Source organism: Lampetra planeri, chromosome 3 (assembly GCF_965212315.1).
Source record: "Lampetra planeri chromosome 3, kcLamPlan1.2.h2, whole genome shotgun sequence".
Taxonomy (NCBI): domain Eukaryota; kingdom Metazoa; phylum Chordata; class Hyperoartia; order Petromyzontiformes; family Petromyzontidae; genus Lampetra; species Lampetra planeri.
In genome coordinates, this window is record NC_136109.1 from 9130498 (window position 1) to 9153636 (window position 23139).

Sequence of the window (23139 nt, forward strand, 5' to 3'; positions counted from 1 at the left end):
TTTAAATACACTCGCGCCCGTGTATCTTGCGCGATGACGTCACGTTTTAAATACCCATATTCTTAGGTTCAAAGAAAACAACAAAAACAATCTACGCAAGCGGTCGCGTGACGTCATGTGTTAAATAGCCTCGCCTGTACAATGCGTTATGACGTCATGTCTCATGTACATGCCTCGCCGTTTGAACTGCGAGAGCTACAACAATGGCTGTTGTAAGGGACTACTCTGCACCAGGGGCTGAGATGGCTCTAAAGATGATTTGTGGGACTCTCTCCCAGGGCTTGCGAAGACTTCAGTTTTTTATTCATTTTATTTGGTAATAGTCCTGTGTTGAATCGGGTGCGACCGCAACAAACTAAAAACATAAACAAGAAAACATCTTAAAGTGACTGTGTGACTGAGTGCAAACAGAAAATCCAAGAAAAGACGGCAAAATATTGCAGAAAAAACACCGTACACCAACGCTGTGTGCAAAAATCCCAGTGGGATGCAAGTCAAACGACAACAACAACCACAAGACAACTTAGATTAAGGCCATCAGTCTAACTCCGTACTACAGCAAACAAACATGGCCAAACCAAACACTTTTCTAAATCAAAATAAAGCCATAAAAGGCTTGAATGGTGGTGTAGAGACTCAGGATCTGCAGTAGCTGCAATGATTGTTTTAGGGGAGTCTCTCACAAGGTAATTGTTTTTTTTACCTTTTATCTGGCAACGAAACTGACACCTTTTTTTACAAGGAGTCATGTTTGCATAGACCACAATACCTGCAGTCATAATGCAAACAAAAAACATAACTCTGATAATGTATGCACTGTCCTTGAAGTTGATTGGTCCACACCCGAGACAGCTTTCCTTAGAGCCTAGTCTCACATGGTGTTGGACAAGATGACGCCAAAAGGCGCACAACTCCAAGACAATGCACCATCAGAGTATGAGAGCTCGGGGTAAGCATTTACACCATTGGAACCTCATTTGCCAGTAAAAAATATAATTGTTTTTTTACCCTTTTATCTGGTAAAAAATCTGACACCTTTACTGGCAAATAAGGGTCCAATGATAATTGTTTTTTTACCCTTCTATCTGGCAACAAAACTGACACCTTTTTACAAGGAGTCATGTTTGCATAGACCGCAATACCTGCAGTCATAATACAAACAAAAGAACATAACTCTGATAATGTGCACTGTCCTTGAAGTTGATTGGTCCACACCCGAGACAGCTTTCCTTAGAGCCTTTTGACGTCATCTGGTCCAACCCATGTGAGACTAGGCTCTAAGGAAAGCTGTCTCGGGTGTGGACCAATCAACTTCAAGGACAGTGCATACATTATCAGAGTTATGTTATTTTGTTTGTATTATGACTGCAGGTATTGTGGTCTATGCAAACATGACTCCTTGTAAAAAGGTGTCAGTTTTGTTGCCAGATAGAAGGGTAAAAAACCAATTATCATATTTTACTGGCAAATGAGGTTCCCATAAGGTTCCAATGGTGTAAATCCTTGAATGGTTGTGTAGGTAGACTGTCACCCGGGAGATATGAAAGTGTAGGCACATGTTATTTTTCCATCACAGGAAGATTTAGTTTCTAACCACTTTCGTCCAGCATCTTGAAATGCAGTCACGTTTAGACAAGATGCACATATACATGACTATTGTTGTTGTGACTTGAATTTAAACATGCCTGTCGCAATATGCATATTTTAAAGTTGCATTTTTTTTTCCATTTTCCGAAGTATGATTTATCTTTCTTTAAAATTACATATCTGATCAGTTTCGCATTTCAAATCACATCACCGCAAATATAGTTTTCCACAGATCCAAACATTTAAAATCACTAATCCACACTAAACCTTGGCAAATATGCATAACTGGTGCTGCCCTTATGAAAGCTTTACCATTCCATCAATTACCTCCTCTTGTAGCTCTTCTTAAAACATTCTTTTATCCAGACAGGATTACATCAGCACCCATACAACATTGCAACGTTGAAGCAATTGTAGTTTTCTCTTCAGTCCTTTTTGAGTCCTTCAAAAAAGCTGCCTTCACTGGGAATGTGTCCACACACACCTGGAGATTCAATCCCATACTTTCAAGTAAAAACAAAGTTTTTCACTATAAATATTTTATATGCGTGGCGGCTAGAGTCCTCTCGTCATCTGGCTTGAGATGGCTGCCACCTATGGGTCAGATGAATGGCTGCCACCATTAAGCAATTGGTAATTAAATATAATTTATTTTTTTCTAAAAAGTGTAACATTTAGGAAAAAAAAATTCACGAAAATACATTGTCACGCACAACGAGTCTGTGTGCAAAATGGGAAGTGGGTTAAAAAACGACCGAAATATTTGCACGGTCGTAAGCAAGCAAGCAAGCACGCAATCAAGCAAGCAAGCACGCAAGCAAGCAAGCAAGTGAACTTAATATAAAGGATTTAAAAAAACTCAACGAACGAAAATTCTCATCTGATATCTGAAGCTAAGATTTTTTTCTGTGTTTTAGTGGGTGGCCACCAGGGCTTGAGAGCTGTTGTAGGCTTGGTGGCCTACAAGCTGGACAGGAGATGGCTTTGTTAAGTATTAGCTCCTCATATTCGTTGTGGGTAAAATCCAGGTTCTCCGTTTTCCTCCCACGTGTGAAGCCAAACACTTCTTGAATTGGCCTGGCATTCCATCTTAGCGGGACCTCCTTAATTATTGGGATTCAATTTCGATTCAAAGCTTTCGTGACTGCAGGGATTCATCTTCTTGGTTCTTTCGGTAAAGTCACGTAGAAGGGAAGTAATAAAATAATAAAAATAAAACATAATAAAATAATTCTCACGACGTTTCGGCCACAACGCAAGCAGCCATCCTCAGGTGAAAACCAGGTCTGTCGAGGCGACAGCGTCTGACGCTGTCGCCTCGACAGACCTGGTTGGGTGGGGAGGGAGGGGCTGGGTGGGGAGGGGCTGGTCACCCCGTGGTGCCCTTATAAAACTCAACGTTTAACCTACTCACGCCGGCTTGTGCCCGCCCTCACAGTCGCCCATATTTGCGGAATACACCACGCCGCCGTTGACCCTGGCCACTGACCGAGCAACCCAACGTGTTCCTACCAGCTCCCTCCGCAGGAATGTGTTTTTCGTCATTATAAAACACGTGTACAGTATTCATAATGTGCTTATATCTGTGATTATTGTAAAATACTTATTTTGGGCTTTAATATATTCATAATGGGTCCCGAGTGTGGTGATAGTAAAGCCAAAATAACCCATAAATAAATTTGCAAGATAAATAAAGGTTTCGTCCGTGCTTTGGTCCCTATAAACGAGTCGAAAGTTCAATAAAATCCTCCTGTATATGGAATAGTGACCAGACACTCACCCTCCACGCCACGACACCACAAATCTCTCAATCTCTCGGCACGATTACACTTTGTAACACGATTTTTGTTCCTGGGTTAGTAAGTGTTATGTTCTAATTGCTTATGCCTCAAAAGTATAGAAAATGGCTGCTATTATGATTCTCCACAAACTGTGCTTTTGTGACGAGGACTTTGTGTGAAGGAATCACACAAATGCACACCGCGTTTTCTCATTGAAAATAGGTACATTTCTAAATGTCACTGCCCTGGTCACAAAAGCAAAGTTTGTGAGGAAATATAGCCATTTTCTGTACTTTTGAAGCATAAATAATAAGAAAATAACACTACCAAGGAACACATTTTTTATAAAATTGTTTCACAGCGTCATTAATGGGGTGGATTGTTAACTTTGCTTTTGTGTCCTGGTCACAAAAGCAAAGTTTGTGGGGAATTATAGCCATTTTCTGTGCTTTTGAGGCATAAATAATAAGAAAATAACACTACCAAGGAACACATTTTTTATAAAAATTGTTTCACAGCGTCATTAATGGGGTGGATTGTTAACTTTGCTTTTGTGTCCTGGTCACAAAAGCAAAGTTTGTGGGGAATTATAGCCATTTTCTGTGCTTTTGAAGCATAAATAATAAGAAAATAACACTACCAAGGAACACATTTTTTATAAAATTGTTTCACAGCGTCATTAATGGGGTGGATTGTTAACTTTGCTTTTGTGTCCTGGTCACAAAAGCAAAGTTTGTGGGGAATTATAGCCATTTTCTGTACTTTTGAGGCATAAATAATTAGAAAATAACACTACCAAGGAACAAAAAATGTATAAATGTGTTACACAGCGTCATTAATCGGGTGGATTGTTAACTTTGCTTTTGTGTCCTGCTCACGAAAGCAAAGTTTGTGGGTAATAATAGCCGTTTTCTGTACTTTTAAGGCATAAGCAATTAGAACATTCTAGATTTGAAGCTTTCGTGACTGCAAGGATTCATTCTCTTAGGATTTTTCGGTAAAGTCACGTAGGTAAAAATAAATAATAAATAGAAATAACATGTTTTATTTCATTTCTATTATTTTATTTTTATTATTTTATTTCTATTAATAATAGAAATAAAATAATATAAATAATAACAGAAATACATGTATTAATTGTATTCCTATAATTGTATTTTTATTGTTTTATTTCTATTAATAATATAAATAAAATAATATAAATAATAATAGAAATAAATGTATTAATTTTATTCCTATAATTATATTTTTATTTTTTTATTTCTATTAATAATAGAAATAAAATAATATAAATAATAATATTAAAACATTTATTAAACTAATAGAAATAAAATTATTATTATTTATTATTTTATTTATAATATTATTTCTATTATTTTATTTTCATTATTTATTTCTACCTACGTGACTTTACCAATTAGAAAATATCACTTACTAACCCAGGAACAAAAAATAGTTGTTTTGTTCCACTGAAATTTGTATTTGGTAGCGTGGTGCAAATCGCCGCGGTCCCTAGGCCCCTCCACCATCACCACCATCACCCCCTCCCCCATCAACGTTAACCCGACATCATCATCAGCAGCAGCAGCAGCCAGGCCCGGCGAAGGTAAAGACTCAGGCCTTTCTCGTTCCTCAGGTAATGCTGCTGTTGTTGTTGTTGTTTACGTGAGACTAACGTAACGTTTAACAAACAAACACCCCCCCTCCCCCTCCTCCTTTAAACTCGAGTGCAGAGACGAAGATCTTTGTGGGAGTTGCGTTTCCGTGACGAGTGGCGTGTTAGACTGGTCGTTCTCTCGTTCTCTACAGGGCCTACTGTTGTTAGAATATAACCAAACACAACAACAGCAGCAGCATCACAACAACAATTTTGTTAAAGAATGTTTAATCGTAAGCCAAAATGTTGTTGCGGTTAAATTTCGATTTAAAGCTTATTTCGTGACTGCAGGGATTCATTCTTTCGGTAAAGTAACGTAGAATGGAAATAATAAAATAATAAAAATAAAACATAATAAAATAGCTTTATTTTCATAAAATGTGAATGAAAATAATAAAATAATAAAAGTAAAACATAATAAAATTTCTATTTAAAGCTTTCGTGACTGCAGGGATTCATCTTCTTGGTTCTTTCGGTAAAAGTCACGTAAGAAGGGAAATAATAAAAATACAACATAATAAAATACAATCCTCACGACGTTTCGGCCACAACGCAAGCAGCCGTCCTCAGGTGGAGAACAGGTCTGTCGAGAAGACAGAGTCAGACTCTGAGGACGGCTGCTTGCGTTGTGGCCGAAACGTCGTGAGAATTGTATTTTATTATGTTTTATTATGTTATGCTGTCGCCGTTTTTGACTTTGTGAGGTTTTTTTTTGTGTTTGAAGAGGAGCCGCGAACTTGGAAGCGGATTCACTTCCTCAACTTCTCATGGCGACGTCTTCATAGCGCACGCAAGTTGGTCTCCCCCCGTGTCACAGCCCCTGCATCTCCCCCTGCATCTCCCTGTGTCACAGTCCCTGCATCTCCCCCTGCATCTCCCTGTTTCACAGTCCATGCATCTCCCCCTGCATCTCCCTGTTTCACAGTCCCTGCATCTCCCTGTTTCACAGTCCCTGCATCTCCCCCTGCATCTCCCTCTGCATCTCCCTGTTTCACAGTCCCTGCATCTCCCTGTTTCACAGTCCATGCATCTCCCCCTGCATCTCCCCGTGTCACAGTCCATGCATCTCCCCCTGCATCTCCCTGTTTCACAGTCCATGCATCTCCCCCTGCATCTCCCCGTGTCACAGTCCCTGCATCTCCCCCTGCATCTCCCTGTTTCACAGTCCATGCATCTCCCCCTGCATCTCCCTGTTTCACAGTCCATGCATCTCCCCCTGCATCTCCCTGTTTCACAGGCCCTGCATCTCCCCCTGCATCTCCCCGTGTCACAGTCCCTGCATCTCCCCCTGCATCTCCCCGTGTCACAGTCCCTGCATCTCCCTGTTTCACAGGCCCTGCATCTCCCCCTGCATCTCCCCGTTTCACAGTCCCTGCATCTCCCCCTGCATCTCCCTGTTTCACAGTCCATGCATCTCCCCCTGCATCTCCCTGTTTCACAGTCCATGCATCTCCCCGTGTCACAGTCCCTGCATCTCCCCCTGCATCTCCCCGTGTCACAGTCCCTGCATCTCCCCCTGCATCTCCCCGTTTCACAGCCCATGCATCTCCCCCTGCATCTCCCTGTTTCACAGTCCCTGCATCTCCCTGTTTCACAGGCCCTGCATCTCCCTGTTTCACAGTCCATGCATCTCCCCCTGCATCTCCCCGTGTCACAGTCCCTGCATCTCCCCCTGCATCTCCCCGTGTCACAGTCCCTGCATCTCCCCATGTCACAGTCCCTGCATCTCCCCGTGTCACAGTCCATGCATCTCCCCGTGTCACAGTCCCTGCATCTCCCCATGTCACAGTCCCTGCATCTCCCTGTTTCACAGCCCATGCATCTCCCCCTGCATCTCCCCGTTTCACAGTCCATGCATCTCCCCCTGCATCTCCCCGTTTCACAGCCCATGCATCTCCCCCTGCATCTCCCTGTTTCACAGTCCCTGCATCTCCCTGTTTCACAGCCCATGCATCTCCCTGTTTCACAGCCCATGCATCTCCCCCTGCATCTCCCTGTTTCACAGTCCCTGCATCTCCCCGTTTCACAGCCCATGCATCTCCCCCTGCATCTCCCTGTTTCACAGTCCCTGCATCTCCCCCTGCATCTCCCCGTGTCACAGCCCCTGCATCTCCCCCTGCATCTCCCTGTTTCACAGTCCCTGCATCTCCCCGTTTCACAGTCCATGCATCTCCCCCTGCATCTCCATCCTGCATCTCCCTGTTTCACAGTCCATGCATCTCCCCCTGCATCTCCCTCCTGTATCTCCCTGTTTCACAGTCCATGCATCTCCCCCTGCATCTCCATCCTGCATCTCCCTGTTTCACAGTCCATGCATCTCCCCCTGCATCTCCCCGTTTCACAGTCCATGCATCTCCCCCTGCATCTCCCCGTTTCACAGTCCCTGCATCTCCCCCTGCATCTCCCCGTGTCACAGTCCCTGCATCTCCCCGTTTCACAGTCCATGCATCTCCCCCTGCATCTCCCTGTTTCACAGGCCCTGCATCTCCCCCTGCATCTCCCCGTTTCACAGTCCATGCATCTCCCCCTGCATCTCCCTCCTGTATCTCCCTGTTTCACAGTCCATGCATCTCCCCCTGCATCTCCATCCTGCATCTCCCTGTTTCACAGTCCATGCATCTCCCCCTGCATCTCCCTCCTGTATCTCCCTGTTTCACAGTCCATGCATCTCCCCCTGCATCTCCATCCTGCATCTCCCTGTTTCACAGGCCCTGCATCTCCCCCTGCATCTCCCCGTGTCACAGTCCCTGCATCTCCCCGTTTCACAGTCCATGCATCTCCCCCTGCATCTCCCTGTTTCACAGGCCCTGCATCTCCCCGTGTCACAGTCCCTGCATCTCCCTGTTTCACAGTCCATGCATCTCCCCCTGCATCTCCCCGTTTCACAGTCCCTGCATCTCCCCGTTTCACAGTCCATGCATCTCCATCCTGCATCTCCCTGTTTCACAGTCCATGCATCTCCCCCTGCATCTCCCTGTTTCACAGTCCATGCATCTCCCCCTGCATCTCCATCCTGCATCTCCCTGTTTCACAGTCCATGCATCTCCCCCTGCATCTCCATCCTGCATCTCCCTGTTTCACAGTCCCTGCATCTCCCCCTGCATCTCCCTGTTTCACAGGACCTGCATGTCCCCCTGCATCTCCCCGTTTCACAGTCCATGCATCTCCCCCTGCATCTCCATCCTGCATCTCCCTGTTTCACAGTCCCTGCATCTCCCCCTGCATCTCCCCGTTTCACAGTCCCTGCATCTCCCCCTGCATCTCCCTGTTTCACAGTCCCTGCATCTCCCCCTGCATCTCCCTGTTTCACAGTCCATGCATCTCCCCCTGCATCTCCATCCTGCATCTCCCTGTTTCACAGTCCCTGCATCTCCCCCTGCATCTCCCCGTTTCACAGTCCCTGCATCTCCCCCTGCATCTCCCTGTTTCACAGTCCCTGCATCTCCCTGTTTCACAGTCCATGCATCTCCCCCTGCATCTCCCCGTTTCACAGTCCATGCATCTCCCCCTGCATCTCCCTGTTTCACAGTCCCTGCATCTCCCCCTGCATCTCCCCGTTTCACAGTCCATGCATCTCCCCCTGCATCTCCCTGTTTCACAGTCCATGCATCTCCCCGTGTCACAGTCCATGCATCTCCCCCTGCATCTCCCTGTTTCACAGGCCCTGCATCTCCCCCTGCATCTCCCTGCTTCACAGGCCCTGCATCTCCCTGTTTCACAGTCCCTGCATCTCCCCCTGCATCTCCCCGTGTCACAGTCCCTGCATCTCCCCCTGCATCTCCCCGTTTCACAGTCCATGCATCTCCCCCTGCATCTCCCCGTTTCACAGTCCATGCATCTCCCCCTGCATCTCCCCGTTTCACAGTCCATGCATCTCCCCGTGTCACAGTCCCTGCATCTCCCCGTGTCACAGTCCATGCATCTCCCCGTTTCACAGTCCCTGCATCTCCCCGTGTCACAGTCCCTGCATCTCCCTGTTTCACAGCCCATGCATCTCCCCCTGCATCTCCCCGTTTCACAGGCCCTGCATCTCCCCGTTTCACAGTCCATGCATCTCCCCCTGCATCTCCCCCTGCATCTCCCCGTTTCACAGCCCATGCATCTCCCCCTGCATCTCCCCCTGCATCTCCCTGTTTCACAGTCCCTGCATCTCCCTGTTTCACAGTCCATGCATCTCCCCCTGCATCTCCCCGTTTCACAGTCCCTGCATCTCCCCCTGCATCTCCCCGTGTCACAGCCCCTGCATCTCCCCGTTTCACAGCCCATGCATCTCCCCCTGCATCTCCCCGTGTCACAGCCCCTGCATCTCCCCCTGCATCTCCCTGTTTCACAGTCCCTGCATCTCCCCGTTTCACAGGCCATGCATCTCTCCCTGCATCTCCCTCCTGTATCTCCCTGTTTCACAGTCCATGCATCTCCCCCTGCATCTCCATCCTGCATCTCCCTGTTTCACAGTCCATGCATCTCCCCCTGCATCTCCCTGTTTCACAGGCCCTGCATCTCCCCCTGCATCTCCCCGTGTCACAGTCCCTGCATCTCCCCGTTTCACAGTCCATGCATCTCCCCCTGCATCTCCCTGTTTCACAGGCCCTGCATCTCCCCCTGCATCTCCCCGTGTCACAGTCCCTGCATCTCCCCGTTTCACAGTCCCTGCATCTCCCCCTGCATCTCCCCGTGTCACAGTCCCTGCATCTCCCTGTTTCACAGTCCATGCATCTCCCCCTGCATCTCCCTGTTTCACAGTCCATGCATCTCCCCCTGCATCTCCCCGTTTCACAGTCCCTGCATCTCCCCGTTTCACAGTCCATGCATCTCCCCCTGCATCTCCCTGTTTCACAGTCCATGCATCTCCCCCTGCATCTCCCTGTTTCACAGTCCATGCATCTCCCCCTGCATCTCCCCGTGTCACAGTCCCTGCATCTCCCTGTTTCACAGTCCATGCATCTCCCCCTGCATCTCCATCCTGCATCTCCCTGTTTCACAGTCCATGTATCTCCCCCTGCATCTCCCCGTTTCACAGGCCCTGCATCTCCCCCTGCATCTCCCTGTTTCACAGTCCATGCATCTCCCCCTGCATCTCCCTGTTTCACAGTCCATGCATCTCCCCCTGCATCTCCCCGTGTCACAGTCCCTGCATCTCCCTGTTTCACAGTCCATGCATCTCCCCCTGCATCTCCATCCTGCATCTCCCTGTTTCACAGTCCCTGCATCTCCCCCTGCATCTCCCTGTTTCACAGTCCCTGCATCTCCCCCTGCATCTCCCTGTTTCACAGTCCCTGCATCTCCCCGTTTCACAGGCCCTGCATCTCCCCCTGCATCTCCCCGTTTCACAGTCCATGCATCTCCCCGTTTCACAGTCCATGCATCTCCCCCTGCATCTCCCTGTTTCACAGTCCCTGCATCTCCCTGTTTCACAGTCCATGCATCTCCCCCTGCATCTCCCCGTTTCACAGTCCATGCATCTCCCCCTGCATCTCCCTGTTTCACAGTCCCTGCATCTCCCCCTGCATCTCCCCGTTTCACAGTCCATGCATCTCCCCCTGCATCTCCCTGTTTCACAGTCCATGCATCTCCCCGTGTCACAGTCCATGCATCTCCCCCTGCATCTCCCTGTTTCACAGGCCCTGCATCTCCCCCTGCATCTCCCTGTTTCACAGGCCCTGCATCTCCCTGTTTCACAGTCCCTGCATCTCCCCCTGCATCTCCCCGTGTCACAGTCCCTGCATCTCCCCCTGCATCTCCCCGTTTCACAGTCCATGCATCTCCCCCTGCATCTCCCCGTTTCACAGTCCATGCATCTCCCCCTGCATCTCCCCGTTTCACAGTCCATGCATCTCCCCGTGTCACAGTCCCTGCATCTCCCCGTGTCACAGTCCATGCATCTCCCCGTTTCACAGTCCCTGCATCTCCCCGTGTCACAGTCCCTGCATCTCCCTGTTTCACAGCCCATGCATCTCCCCCTGCATCTCCCCGTTTCACAGGCCCTGCATCTCCCCGTTTCACAGTCCATGCATCTCCCCCTGCATCTCCCCGTTTCATAGCCCATGCATCTCCCCCTGCATCTCCCCCTGCATCTCCCTGTTTCACAGTCCCTGCATCTCCCTGTTTCACAGTCCATGCATCTCCCCCTGCATCTCCCCGTTTCACAGTCCCTGCATCTCCCCCTGCATCTCCCCGTGTCACAGCCCCTGCATCTCCCCGTTTCACAGCCCATGCATCTCCCCCTGCATCTCCCCGTGTCACAGCCCCTGCATCTCCCCCTGCATCTCCCTGTTTCACAGTCCCTGCATCTCCCCGTTTCACAGTCCATGCATCTCCCCCTGCATCTCCCTCCTGTATCTCCCTGTTTCACAGTCCATGCATCTCCCCCTGCATCTCCATCCTGCATCTCCCTGTTTCACAGTCCATGCATCTCCCCCTGCATCTCCCTGTTTCACAGGCCCTGCATCTCCCCCTGCATCTCCCCGTGTCACAGTCCCTGCATCTCCCCGTTTCACAGTCCATGCATCTCCCCCTGCATCTCCCTGTTTCACAGGCCCTGCATCTCCCCCTGCATCTCCCCGTGTCACAGTCCCTGCATCTCCCCGTTTCACAGTCCCTGCATCTCCCCCTGCATCTCCCCGTGTCACAGTCCCTGCATCTCCCTGTTTCACAGTCCATGCATCTCCCCCTGCATCTCCCTGTTTCACAGTCCATGCATCTCCCCCTGCATCTCCCCGTTTCACAGTCCCTGCATCTCCCCGTTTCACAGTCCATGCATCTCCCCCTGCATCTCCCTGTTTCACAGTCCATGCATCTCCCCCTGCATCTCCCTGTTTCACAGTCCATGCATCTCCCCCTGCATCTCCCCGTGTCACAGTCCCTGCATCTCCCTGTTTCACAGTCCATGCATCTCCCCCTGCATCTCCATCCTGCATCTCCCTGTTTCACAGTCCATGCATCTCCCCCTGCATCTCCATCCTGCATCTCCCTGTTTCACAGTCCATGCATCTCCCCCTGCATCTCCCCGTTTCACAGGCCCTGCATCTCCCCCTGCATCTCCCTGTTTCACAGTCCATGCATCTCCCCCTGCATCTCCCTGTTTCACAGTCCATGCATCTCCCCCTGCATCTCCCCGTGTCACAGTCCCTGCATCTCCCTGTTTCACAGTCCATGCATCTCCCCCTGCATCTCCATCCTGCATCTCCCTGTTTCACAGTCCATGCATCTCCCCCTGCATCTCCATCCTGCATCTCCCTGTTTCACAGTCCCTGCATCTCCCCCTGCATCTCCCTGTTTCACAGTCCCTGCATCTCCCCCTGCATCTCCCTGTTTCACAGTCCCTGCATCTCCCCGTTTCACAGGCCCTGCATCTCCCCCTGCATCTCCCCGTTTCACAGTCCATGCATCTCCCCGTTTCACAGGCCCTGCATCTCCCCCTGCATCTCCCTGTTTCACAGTCCCTGCATCTCCCCCTGCATCTCCCCGTGTCACAGCCCCTGCATCTCCCCCTGCATCTCCCTGTTTCACAGTCCCTGCATCTCCCCCTGCATCTCCCTGTTTCACAGGCCCTGCATCTCCCTGTTTCACAGTCCATGCATCTCCCCCTGCATCTCCCCGTTTCACAGGCCCTGCATCTCCCCCTGCATCTCCCCCTGCATCTCCCCGTTTCACAGTCCATGCATCTCCCCCTGCATCTCCATCCTGCATCTCCCTGTTTCACAGGCCCTGCATCTCCCCCTGCATCTCCCCGTGTCACAGTCCCTGCATCTCCCCCTGCATCTCCCCATGTCACAGTCCATGCATCTCCCCGTTTCACAGTCCATGCATCTCCCCCTGCATCTCCCTCCTGCATCTCCCTGTTTCACAGTCCATGCATCTCCCCCTGTATCTCCGTTTCACAGTCCATGCATCTCCCCCTGCATCTCCCCGTGTCACAGTCCATGCATCTCCCCCTGCATCTCCCCGTTACACAGGCCCTGAATCTCCCTCCTGGATCTCCCCCAGGCCTGTGTTGGTGTGTTATGTAAACTAATAACACCGTGTTAAGTTTTTGATTTAAAGCTTTCATGACTGCAGGGATTCATATTCTTGGTTCTTTCGGTAAAGTCACGTAGAAGGGAAATAATAAAATAATAAAATAATAAAAATATAAACCAATAAAAATTCTCACGACGTTTCGACTGAAACACAAGCCATCATCATCAGGTGTGAAATCCACACCTGATGATGATTGCTTGTGTTGCAGTGACTTTACCGAAAGAACCAAGAATACCGTGTTTAGTGTTTATGTTCGTAACGTGACCTTTCTCACCCTCCCGTGGCCCCGACTGGACATCTGAAACAAAGAGCTTTGTGTAGCTCATCAGATTCCTCCAGTATGAATACAGATTCTGAAGCCTGCAGTCATGGCACACATCTTTTTCAAATAAATTCTGGGAATTGGCAGACTTTGGGGGCGGAATTCGATTTCGTAGTCATTGTATAGCCCCTGTTTTGCAGTCCTGCATTGTACAGAATTCTTTCGATTAGCCTAAATTTAACATGTTTCAGATCATTTGCACATGGTTTACGTCACTAACGTTTCTTTTAAAAAACGCAGGGTGAATTCATTGATGCGTGTATGTACGTTGAACTTAAATTTCGATTTAAAGCTTTCGTGACTGCAGGGATTAATCTTCTTGGTTTCTTTCGGTAAAGTCACGTAGAATGGAAATAATAAAAATGAAACATAATCAAATAATTCTCACGACGTTTCGGCCACAACGCAAGCAGCCGTCCTCAGGTGGAGAACAGGTCTGTCGAGGAGACAGCGTCTGAATGAAACACTTCCCGACAGACCTGTTCTCCACCTGAGGACGGCTGCTTGCGTTGTGGCCGAAACGTCGTGAGAATTATTTTATTATGTTTTATTTTTATTATTTCCATTCTACGTGACTTTACCGAAAGAACCAAGAAGATGCGTTGAACTTCTTTCGCACCCGTATGTCGCCAACCGTGCTAATCGGAGGCGCGGGGGGAGAAGGACAAATAAACGAATTGATGCACGCCTGTCCACAGGTTAGACCCGCACGACCGTCGTTTACTTCCACCGCACCGAGTGACCTGAGACGAACATCACCACCACCGCCAGCATGGCGTGCGCGGTGTCCGCCCCGGTGCCGCCCGAGCCGACGGACGACTTCCCGGCGTGGCTGGAGGCGCAGGGCGTGAACCAGGAGGTGGCCCGGGCCATGGACTCGGAGCTGGGCATCCGGGACTACGGGGTCCTGCGCGCCTGCGTCGGGGACGGCCTCGTGCGTGCCGAGCTGCTGGCCACGGCGCGCGACCGCCTGCCCTTCGGCTTCTACGCCGTGCTGCGGCAGGTGGTGAAGGCCCTGCGGGGCGACGGGCACCACGATGATGCGGCCGCCTCCTACCCTGGCGACGTGACGCTGGGAGGGCTGGTGGAGGTGCTGCTCGCTCTGTTCAGCGGCTTGAGCCGGGAGCTGCTGCTGTCCGCGCGGAGGCTGGGCGAGTGGGATGGACTGACGCATCCCACAGGTTTATCAGCCACGGGCGCTGACAGTCCTGAAGATGTGGGGCTGGGAGCCATGGATGACCAAGAATTCAGTGACGGGGGTTTCGCTTTAACCGCCACAAGAGCAGCTGCCCCCTTGGATGCGGTAGATTTCGGTGTTTGTGTAGCAGAAGGTAATGTGGCCTGTGTCCGGTATTCACAGAGTGTTTTGGGATTTAATGAAACTACCGAAACGCACCTCCTGTTTGAGCACAGGTGGCTATGTACAGTGCGAAATGAGTTCCACGTACGTGCAATCTCCGTTTTGGTGTTAAATGCATACATTTACATTTGTGCCGCGTTTTTCCCATTTTTTTATGGCAACAAAACTGACACCTTTTGCAAGGAATCGTGCTTACATTAACCACAATACTTGCAGTCAAATGCAAACAAAAACTATACTCTGATATTTTGATTTAAAGCTTTCGTGACTGCAGGGATTCATAATAAAATTATGTTTTATTTTTATTATTTTATTACTTCCCTTCTACGTGACTTTACCGAAAGAACCAAGAAGAATACTCCGATAATTTATGCATTGTCTTTGAAACTGATTGGTCCACACCAGAGACAGCTTTCTTTAGTTGCCAGAAAAAAAGGGGAAAAACCCTATTAGTATATTTTGGTACTGGCAAAGGAGGTCCCATGATGGTTGTGCTGCGTTTTCAAAACTTCCCGCCGAACCAAGCTGCTAAAACGCAATATTGACTTGTTTTCATTGTTTTTACAGATGAGGCTGAGGAGCCAAAGTTGTTATCTGATGAACTTCTCCAACGCGATCAGTTGATGACCATCAAAGTTGAGACCTGCGCTGGTAAGATTTTTCCCCCTTGTTCACGGTGACAGGGCCCCGGCAGTAGCTTTACCGTGGTGTGAAACAAAACTTGATGGTGTCTCTTCAATGAGATGCCTTTTATAAAACCAACGAGATTATTATCAGGGGCTGGTAAGGAATAAGTCCGACACGCAATGCTCAGAATCAGAATATATTATTTATACTGGAGGCACCCGATGAGCTATAATGAATTCTAGATTTGAAGCTTTCGTGACTGCAAGGATTCATACTCTTAGGTTTTACCGAAAAAACCTAAGAGCTATAATGAACTCTATGAAATGTTAAAAGAACTTTGATGAAGGGAGTAAAATTTGGGCTTAAGATAAATGAGCAAAGTCACGGTGATGTACAGCAAGTTTGCTAGACAATTGGAGCTATCGTCTGGAGCGGGGCAAGTTGAAAACAATGGTTATTTACACCTCTAAGTGATTTTCACCCGGAGGTCACAAGGAATACAGGGCGATTACTTAGCACAGCTCAGAGGTCGCAAACGGGTTTTGATTCCTTACCCGTACCCGGCCGCACCAGGGTCACAAACGGGTACCCGTACTCGGCCGGGTACGGGTAGTCGGTACCAATCAACTTCAAGGACAGTGCATATCATTATCAGAGTTGTTTCTTTTTGTTTGCATTTTGACTGCTTGTGTTGTGGTTATTGCAAACATGATGCCTTGTATAAAGGTGTCAGTTTTTGTACCAGTTGAAAGGGTAAAAACGTATCACTACAGTAAGTGTCTGATTCTGCCTTGTGGCAGTTTGGGTCTGGACACTTTTGGCAAACCGCATGCAAATGTAGATCACCGGTTACCTTCCAGCTGCACAAGTACCACATTCAACTGCTGTATTCCTCAAGGGGTGAGAGGGACTGCATTTGTGGTTAAAGTGAAACCCACAGCACCGGGTTCCACGCTTCTTTGGGTACTTTTCAGATTTTGTTCAGGTTTTAATGACCATGTAATAGATGGTATGCGCCAATTTTCTCACGATTACGACGTTTCAAAAACAACTTGAACCCGCTCTCATCTGCCTCCGTTCGCCAATTTTGGTTCGGATCTGCTCCCTGTAGCTGTGCCAGAGGTCGCAACCGGGTACCCGATACCCGTACCCTAACCGATACCCGGCTACCCGTACCCGGCCGGGTACGGGTAGCCGTTTGCGACCCTGGTGCGGCCGGGTACGGGTACGGGTTGCCGCACGTGACTCACCCCAACCAATGAGTGAGAAGGCCGTGAGTCACTGGTGAGTCACCGTTTGTCACTCATTTCCCAACGTCTTGTCTCTTCTCACAATTCAAGTTCCTAGAATCAACCCACCCACGCCTGCAACATGGCTTCATCCCAGAGGTCGCAATCGGGTACCCGATACCCGTACCCTACCCGGCCGGGTACGGGTAGCCGGGTAGCCGGGTACGGGTACCCGTACCCTACCCGATACCCGACTACCCGTACCCGGGTACGGGTACCCGTTTGCGACCCTGGTGTGGCCGGGTACGGGTAGGCCGTGAGTCACTGCTGAGTCACCGTTTGTCACTCATTTCGAGTAGGGTACGGGTAAGGAACGGGTACCCATTTGCGACCCTGGTGCGGCCGGGTACGGGTAAGGAATCAAAACCCGTTTGCGACCTCTGCCTGTGGCTGGCCTCACTTTGTCTCCCCACTGCTGATGACTAACGTCCTAGAATCAACCCACCCGCGCCTGCAACATGGCTTCATCCCAGAGGTCGCAATCGGGTATCCGTACCCGTACCCTACACGATACCCGGCCGGGTACGGGTAGCCAGGTACGGGTAGGGTACGGGTACCCGTTTGCGACCCTGGTGCGGCCGGGTACGGGTAAGGAATCAAAACCCGTTTGCGACCTCTGATCCGACCCCACCCGCAGTGTTTTTTGTTTTTGCCAGGCGAACTGACGAAGACCACGATGGTCTTATTAAGGCTGACCCCGTACTGGACATCTGTGAAATAGAGCTTCGTAGCTCATCGGATTCCTCCAGCCTAAATGACAGATTATGATTCTGAAAAGATACTTCGTCACAGACATTGGCCGAGGGCATCGCTAAACACCCGTTTTCGGAGCTCAGCAGCTCCAACTTCTTCTCCCACCGTTGCCTTGTAGGAGTACAGTAGAATAATTCACTGGTCAACAAAAAAAACACATTTTTTTCTGGCCTGGACTTTTGCAGCTGTTTTAGACTAATTTCACAGGGTGCCGATTCCCAATCTGATCTCAGATTTGCTCTAACACATCTCATTTTTATGCTATCGGCAAGTTGTTGCGAGTCAGTGACTACTTTAGTGTTAAAATATGGTGCTGTATTTTTAGGATAGTGTGTTTATAATATCATTTTTTGTACATATCCACATTTCTTTAATATTTTTATTCTGCAGTTTTTATTGAAAATGCAATATTTGATATCTCAAAAACCCGATGTGATAGACAAAAACTGATGCCAGATTTGGAATCGGCACCCCAAAATTACCTTAAAACCGTTGGAATACCTTATGCCAGAAAAAGTGTGTTGACCAGTGTAATTATACTGATGTTAAAACACAGTATTCGCATCCGTATTATTAGTGGCACAATTACCGATAGCCCCAAGTGAAGCCCTCGTATATTGCTCCTATGATAGAAACCACGCTGTCGGGAGCGCATCCCCCATGTATGCCATGGTATAATGACCCCTTTTAGTGCCCATCTTGAGCACTCAGCGAGGTCTGCCTGTATTTGACCATAATTGACTTGAGCATTCTCTGTAAAAACTCATAAAGGTCCAATTTCGATTTAAAGCTTTCGTGACTGCAGGGATTCATCTTCTTGGTTCTTTCGGTAAAGTCACGTAGAAGGGAAGTAATAAAATAATAAAAATAAAACATAATAAAATAATTCTCACGACGTTTCGGCCACAACGCAAGCAGCCGTCTGAGGACCAAGAAGATCATAAAGGTCCGTACACCAATATTCTTAAACCCGCATAGAGGGTTTAGTTTTTTTTGGTATTATATCGCGTAAATATAAATAAACACGCCACCACACGAAACGGCCAATCAGCGACGCATATTTAAGCGAAAGCCTGCATGTTGAACATTCTTAACCCTGCCACGTTCAGCATTGTTCCGTACCAACCCATGCTGTGTGCATTTGTTTCTTAAAATCCAGACCTAGCTGAACAGAGCCTGGCTTTGGGCGTTGACGATTCTGGCTCCAGCCGAAAGGAGCGGATCGTAAAAGCGGAGAGCTTTGACGGTGAGCCTCGTCAATGTTCAAAGACGGTCTTCCCTCTATACGCCATTTCGCTGCGTGCCCTCTGCTCCGTGCCCACCCAAAGGGGAGGCTCCTGTCCACTTGCGTTGCGCTCCCCGTTGAAGCCGTGGTTCTTAACCTTTGCTGCAGCCCTTGCACCCCTTTGATTCTCAATTGTTAAAAAATATATTTTTTATAATGTTAATGAACAAGCAAGGTTTGAAACGGAGTAAGTTGTATTTTGATCTAAAGCTTTCAGTAAAAAAGTAAACTTCAAGGACAGTGCGTACATTATCAGAGTTATGTTTTTTGTTTGCATTATGACTGCAGGTATTGTGGTCTATGCAAACATGACTCCTCGTAAAAAAGGTGTCAGTTTTGTTGCCAGATAAAAGGGTAAAAAAACTATTACCAATGACATTGTTCAGTAGACATCTACAGGTTATCTGCCCACAGATCGTGATGATGAAATTGTGGTGCCGCAATTTCGATGTTTAGCTCCCTCGACTGGTATGCAAGAGGTAGTAGGTTCGATCCCGACCCCGACACCTGCTTTCATATTTGGAGTTTGCATGTTCATTCTCCCCGTGGACGTGTGGATTTTTCTCCCGGGTTTTTCCCTCCGCATTTAGAATCAACGTGCGTTTAGAGTACTTGTCTGTTCTACATTTTAACTTGAAAAGCCACTTTGTTGAGCTATCATTTGTGACCAGGTCGCTTCCGAAAAAGAGCTATATAGCTTGGGGCAGGCCTTACCTGCTATAAATACAAGTAGTTTTTGGTTGCTGCGCTGGTATTTTGAGCAAAACTGCCCATCAAACTGCAGATGTGGAAATACAATCGAGTCATTGTGTGCAGTCGGATGCTCGTAAGTTGCTGAGCTAAAGTGGCGGATTAGAAAACTACCCAGCCACGTGTGCATCGAATCGAAACCTTTTCGAGTTAATTTTTTCCCGCTCGCCACCATCGCCAACTGCCGTTCCTCTCTCCCGCAGGCAGCAACCACTCTCGCGATCGCCCGCGACCCCTCATTGCGGACGTGAAATCGCTGCAGGCGGCCCAAGCAAACTCTCCGCTCGTCGACAACTACCTCCGCTTTCCCCGGACGCATCATCCGGCGGCCGACGTGAGACGCGGCAACAAAGTCGCGGCGGCGGCGGCGGCTGCCACGTGCACGCCCGATCAGCTCGCGATGGGCCATGCCCTTGGCTGGGAGCCCGCGGGCAAGGACGCGGCCTACCGGAAGTATCCCGCCGCGGACGACGATCCGCTCCCGGCGTGCCACAGCTGCGGGATCTGCGGGAAGACCTTCTCCATGCGGCGCAACCTGACGCACCACCAGCGCATGCACACGGGGGAGAGGCCGCACCGATGCAAGGTGTGCGGCCAGGAGTTCTCGCGGGTGGACACGCTGAAGCGGCACGAGCGCACGCACACTGGCGAGAGGCCGTACCGGTGCAAGGTTTGCGGGCAGGACTTCCCGCTGCCGGGCACGCTCAAACGCCACCAGCGCAAGCACACGGGCGAGAAGCCGTACAGCTGCGACACGTGCGGTCAGACCTTCGCTTGGAAGAACGTCCTCAAAGACCACGAGCGAACGCACACGGGCGAGAAGCCCTTCCGCTGCGACGTCTGCGGTCGGGCGTTCACGCAGTCGTCCTCTCTGAAGTTCCACCAGCGCAAACACGCGGGAGCTTTCGCGCCCGTGACGATTATCTGAAACGGTCCTCTCCCCTCTAGGTCGGCTCGGCCTCAAACGAGTAGCTGGTGCGGTGCGTAGTCGACATCGCGACGCTGGGGAGACAAAGGCGGTCGGGCGTTGTGCTGGACACCCACACCCCTCGTGTGCCGTGCCGGCCTTCATAGGTGCTACTCGCCAACAGCACTTGCCCCAAGTCTGTTAAGGCTATACTGGGGGGGGATCTTTGTTTTTGTTTGTACTTCTTTCACACCGTACGTAGCCCATCGTGTTCATCGGAGGTGATGGTGGGGGGAAGGGGCTATACGCTAAAAGCAGTCCTAAATAAAGATTTTTTTCAGTTTGCATTTTAAAAGTTCACAGTTTCAGTGTGCATCTAATGGCAGAAGAGAGTTTTCCAGACCAGGTGCAGAGGCACAGCTGAAAGCATGCGATGCAGTGGGCCGTCTTCGGTGAGTGGCTGAAAAAGCTGGGGTTTGGCACGATGGTCTGTGTTTTTTGACAGTCTCTCAGCAAGGTACTGTGGTTCATTGGCAGCCAGCACTGTCTAAATAATAAGCAGAACCTTGTAATGGATATGTTGAGCAACCGGCAGAGGTCGCAACCGGGTACCCGATACCCGTACCCTACCCAATACCCGGCTACCCGTACCCGGCCGGGTACGGGTACCCGTTTGCGACCCTGGTGCAGCCGGATACGGATACGGGTAGGCCGTGAGTCACTGGTGAGTAACCGTTTGTCACTCATTTCGGGTAGGGTACGGGTAGCGTACGGGTACCCGTACCCAGCCGGGTACGGGTACCCATTTGCGACCCTGGTGCGGCCGGGTACGGGCAAGGAATCAAAACCCGTTTGCGACCTCTGGCAACCGGGAACCGATGCAGCTCGGCAAGCGCTAGACGGATACGTACGTACCGTAAGTGGCCAATCGTGCTAATTGGAGATGCGGTCGGATCTTGGAAGGTCCCGTCGCGACACCACACGTGTCAACGGATTTTGTGCACGCCCTGTAGCTCGCTAATGTTTGTTTTTTTTGACGTCCTGTTGGGAGTAGTGAGTTGCAATAGTCCAGCCTCATCAGTACTTTGCCGCGTGCCGAAATATTGGAATTGCACGATCCCCGACCCGTATTTTGCACGTGGTGATCAAACAACATCAACGGTTGATCGCGTGGTGTCGAGACTCATTGATCTCAAGTAGAAAACTAAAATCTTTCGGAGTCTGCGACCTCCTCTGGGTCGAGCAGCATCTCATTTTGTTGCGAACCACACGAGCGTCCGCTCGCGTGCAGTCTTCGAGGATACCGAGGCTCTTCGTGTTCCAACGTTGACTTCGCTGCCGCACACAACTGCGTTGTCGTCGGCATACCGATGGGACTTGATGTCGCACGAAAATTTGACATTGACAAACGTAGGAAGGCCCACCAGGCTCGGCACAGGCGACGACTGATGTTCACCCAGTTTAACGAACTGTGATCCACCATAGTAATGGGTTTTTACCCTTTCAACTGGTATAAAAACTGACACCTTTATACAAGGCATCATGTTTGCAATAACCACAACACAAGCAGTCAAAATGCAAACAAAAAGAAACAACTCTGATGATGATAATGATATGCACTGCCCTTGAAGTTGATTGGTCCACACCCAAGACAGCTTTTCTTAGAGCCTAGTCTCCATTGGTGTTGGACCAGATGACGCCAAAAGGCGTACAACTCAAAGACAGCGCACTATCAGAGTATTGAGAGCTCGGGTTAAGCATTTACACTATGAGACATCTCCTTTGGCAGTGGCAAAATATAGTAATAGGTTTTTACCCTTTCATCTGGTATAAAAAAAAAATCCACCATCTAGGTTATGACCTAAATCCACCTCGGTGCTGTACCCGTCATGCCAGACCTCGACATTAGCCACCCGGTGAGAATCTGGTGGTCGGCGTAGACAACGGAGAGATCCAGGCCGAAGCAACGCTGCGGTGCACCGTTTGTCCATGATCCTGTCGAGGTCTTCGGTGATCTTCGGTGGGGCCGTCTCGGTGCCGTGCGACTTACGACTCGTGCCGATTGCGAAGAGTCGAATCCGCCCGTCCAAGGTGGTTGGAAGTAACCACTTCAGACGGAGGCGCTCTAGCAACCTTTTAAGTTTAAGATGGGGGATGCTAAATTTCGATTTAAAGCTTTCGTGACGGCAGGGATTCATCTTCTTGGTTCTTTCGGTAAAGTCACGTAGAAGGGAAATAATAAAAATAAAACAAATACAATTCTCACGACGTTTCGGCCACAACGCAGGTCTGTCTTCTCGACAGACCTGTTCTCCACCTGAGGACGGCTGCTTGCGTTGTAGCCGAAACGTCTTGAGAATTATTTTATTGTTTTATTTTTATGATTTTATTATTTCCATTCTACGTGACTTTACCGAAAGAACCAAGAAGATGAGTGCGGGATGATTAAAAACACCGAAGTACGTGTGGGGGCTGTGGTTTGTATCCGAGCTGCACCACGTTCCATAAGAATTCGTGGGGGCCTTGAAAGGGGCCAGGCGCATGCGGTGTGATTACGGTGATGGCGACACTTTTTTTAATGTCCTCCCAAGGATGTACACTTGTCATCAACTTGACCACTAAAAATTGCCGGACAGAATCTGAATATTCTTGGATCTTTCGGTAAAGTCACGTAGAAGGGAAATAATAAAATAATAAACTTAAATTCCCACGACGTTTCGGCCACAACACAAGCAGCCGTCCTCAGGTGAAGAACAGAGCTGTCGGAAAGACGGCGTCCTCATGAACACCGCCAAGCTTGGC

The 23139-nt window shown here is 49.3% G+C and overlaps 1 protein-coding gene across 4 annotated transcripts; it reads left to right on the forward strand.

Moving 5' to 3' along the window:
• The first annotated feature begins 4894 nt into the window (after positions 1-4894).
• On the forward strand, positions 4895-20695 carry LOC144717299 (uncharacterized). Of its 4 annotated transcripts, none has more exons than XM_078592764.1 (6): positions 4895-5004; positions 5750-5819; positions 14065-14697; positions 15294-15377; positions 18555-18641; positions 19634-20695. In XM_078592764.1, the coding sequence occupies exons 3-6, from the start codon at positions 14139-14141 to the stop codon at positions 20356-20358; spliced, it is 1455 nt and encodes a 484-aa protein (XP_078448890.1). In that variant the 5' UTR covers positions 4895-5004; positions 5750-5819; positions 14065-14138; the 3' UTR covers positions 20359-20695. The 4 variants fall into 4 exon arrangements, with proteins under 4 accessions (XP_078448890.1, XP_078448893.1, XP_078448891.1 ...); XM_078592765.1 differs by having other exon boundaries at positions 4898-4974; XM_078592767.1 differs by lacking the exon at positions 18555-18641.
• Positions 20696-23139: the final 2444 nt, after the last annotated feature.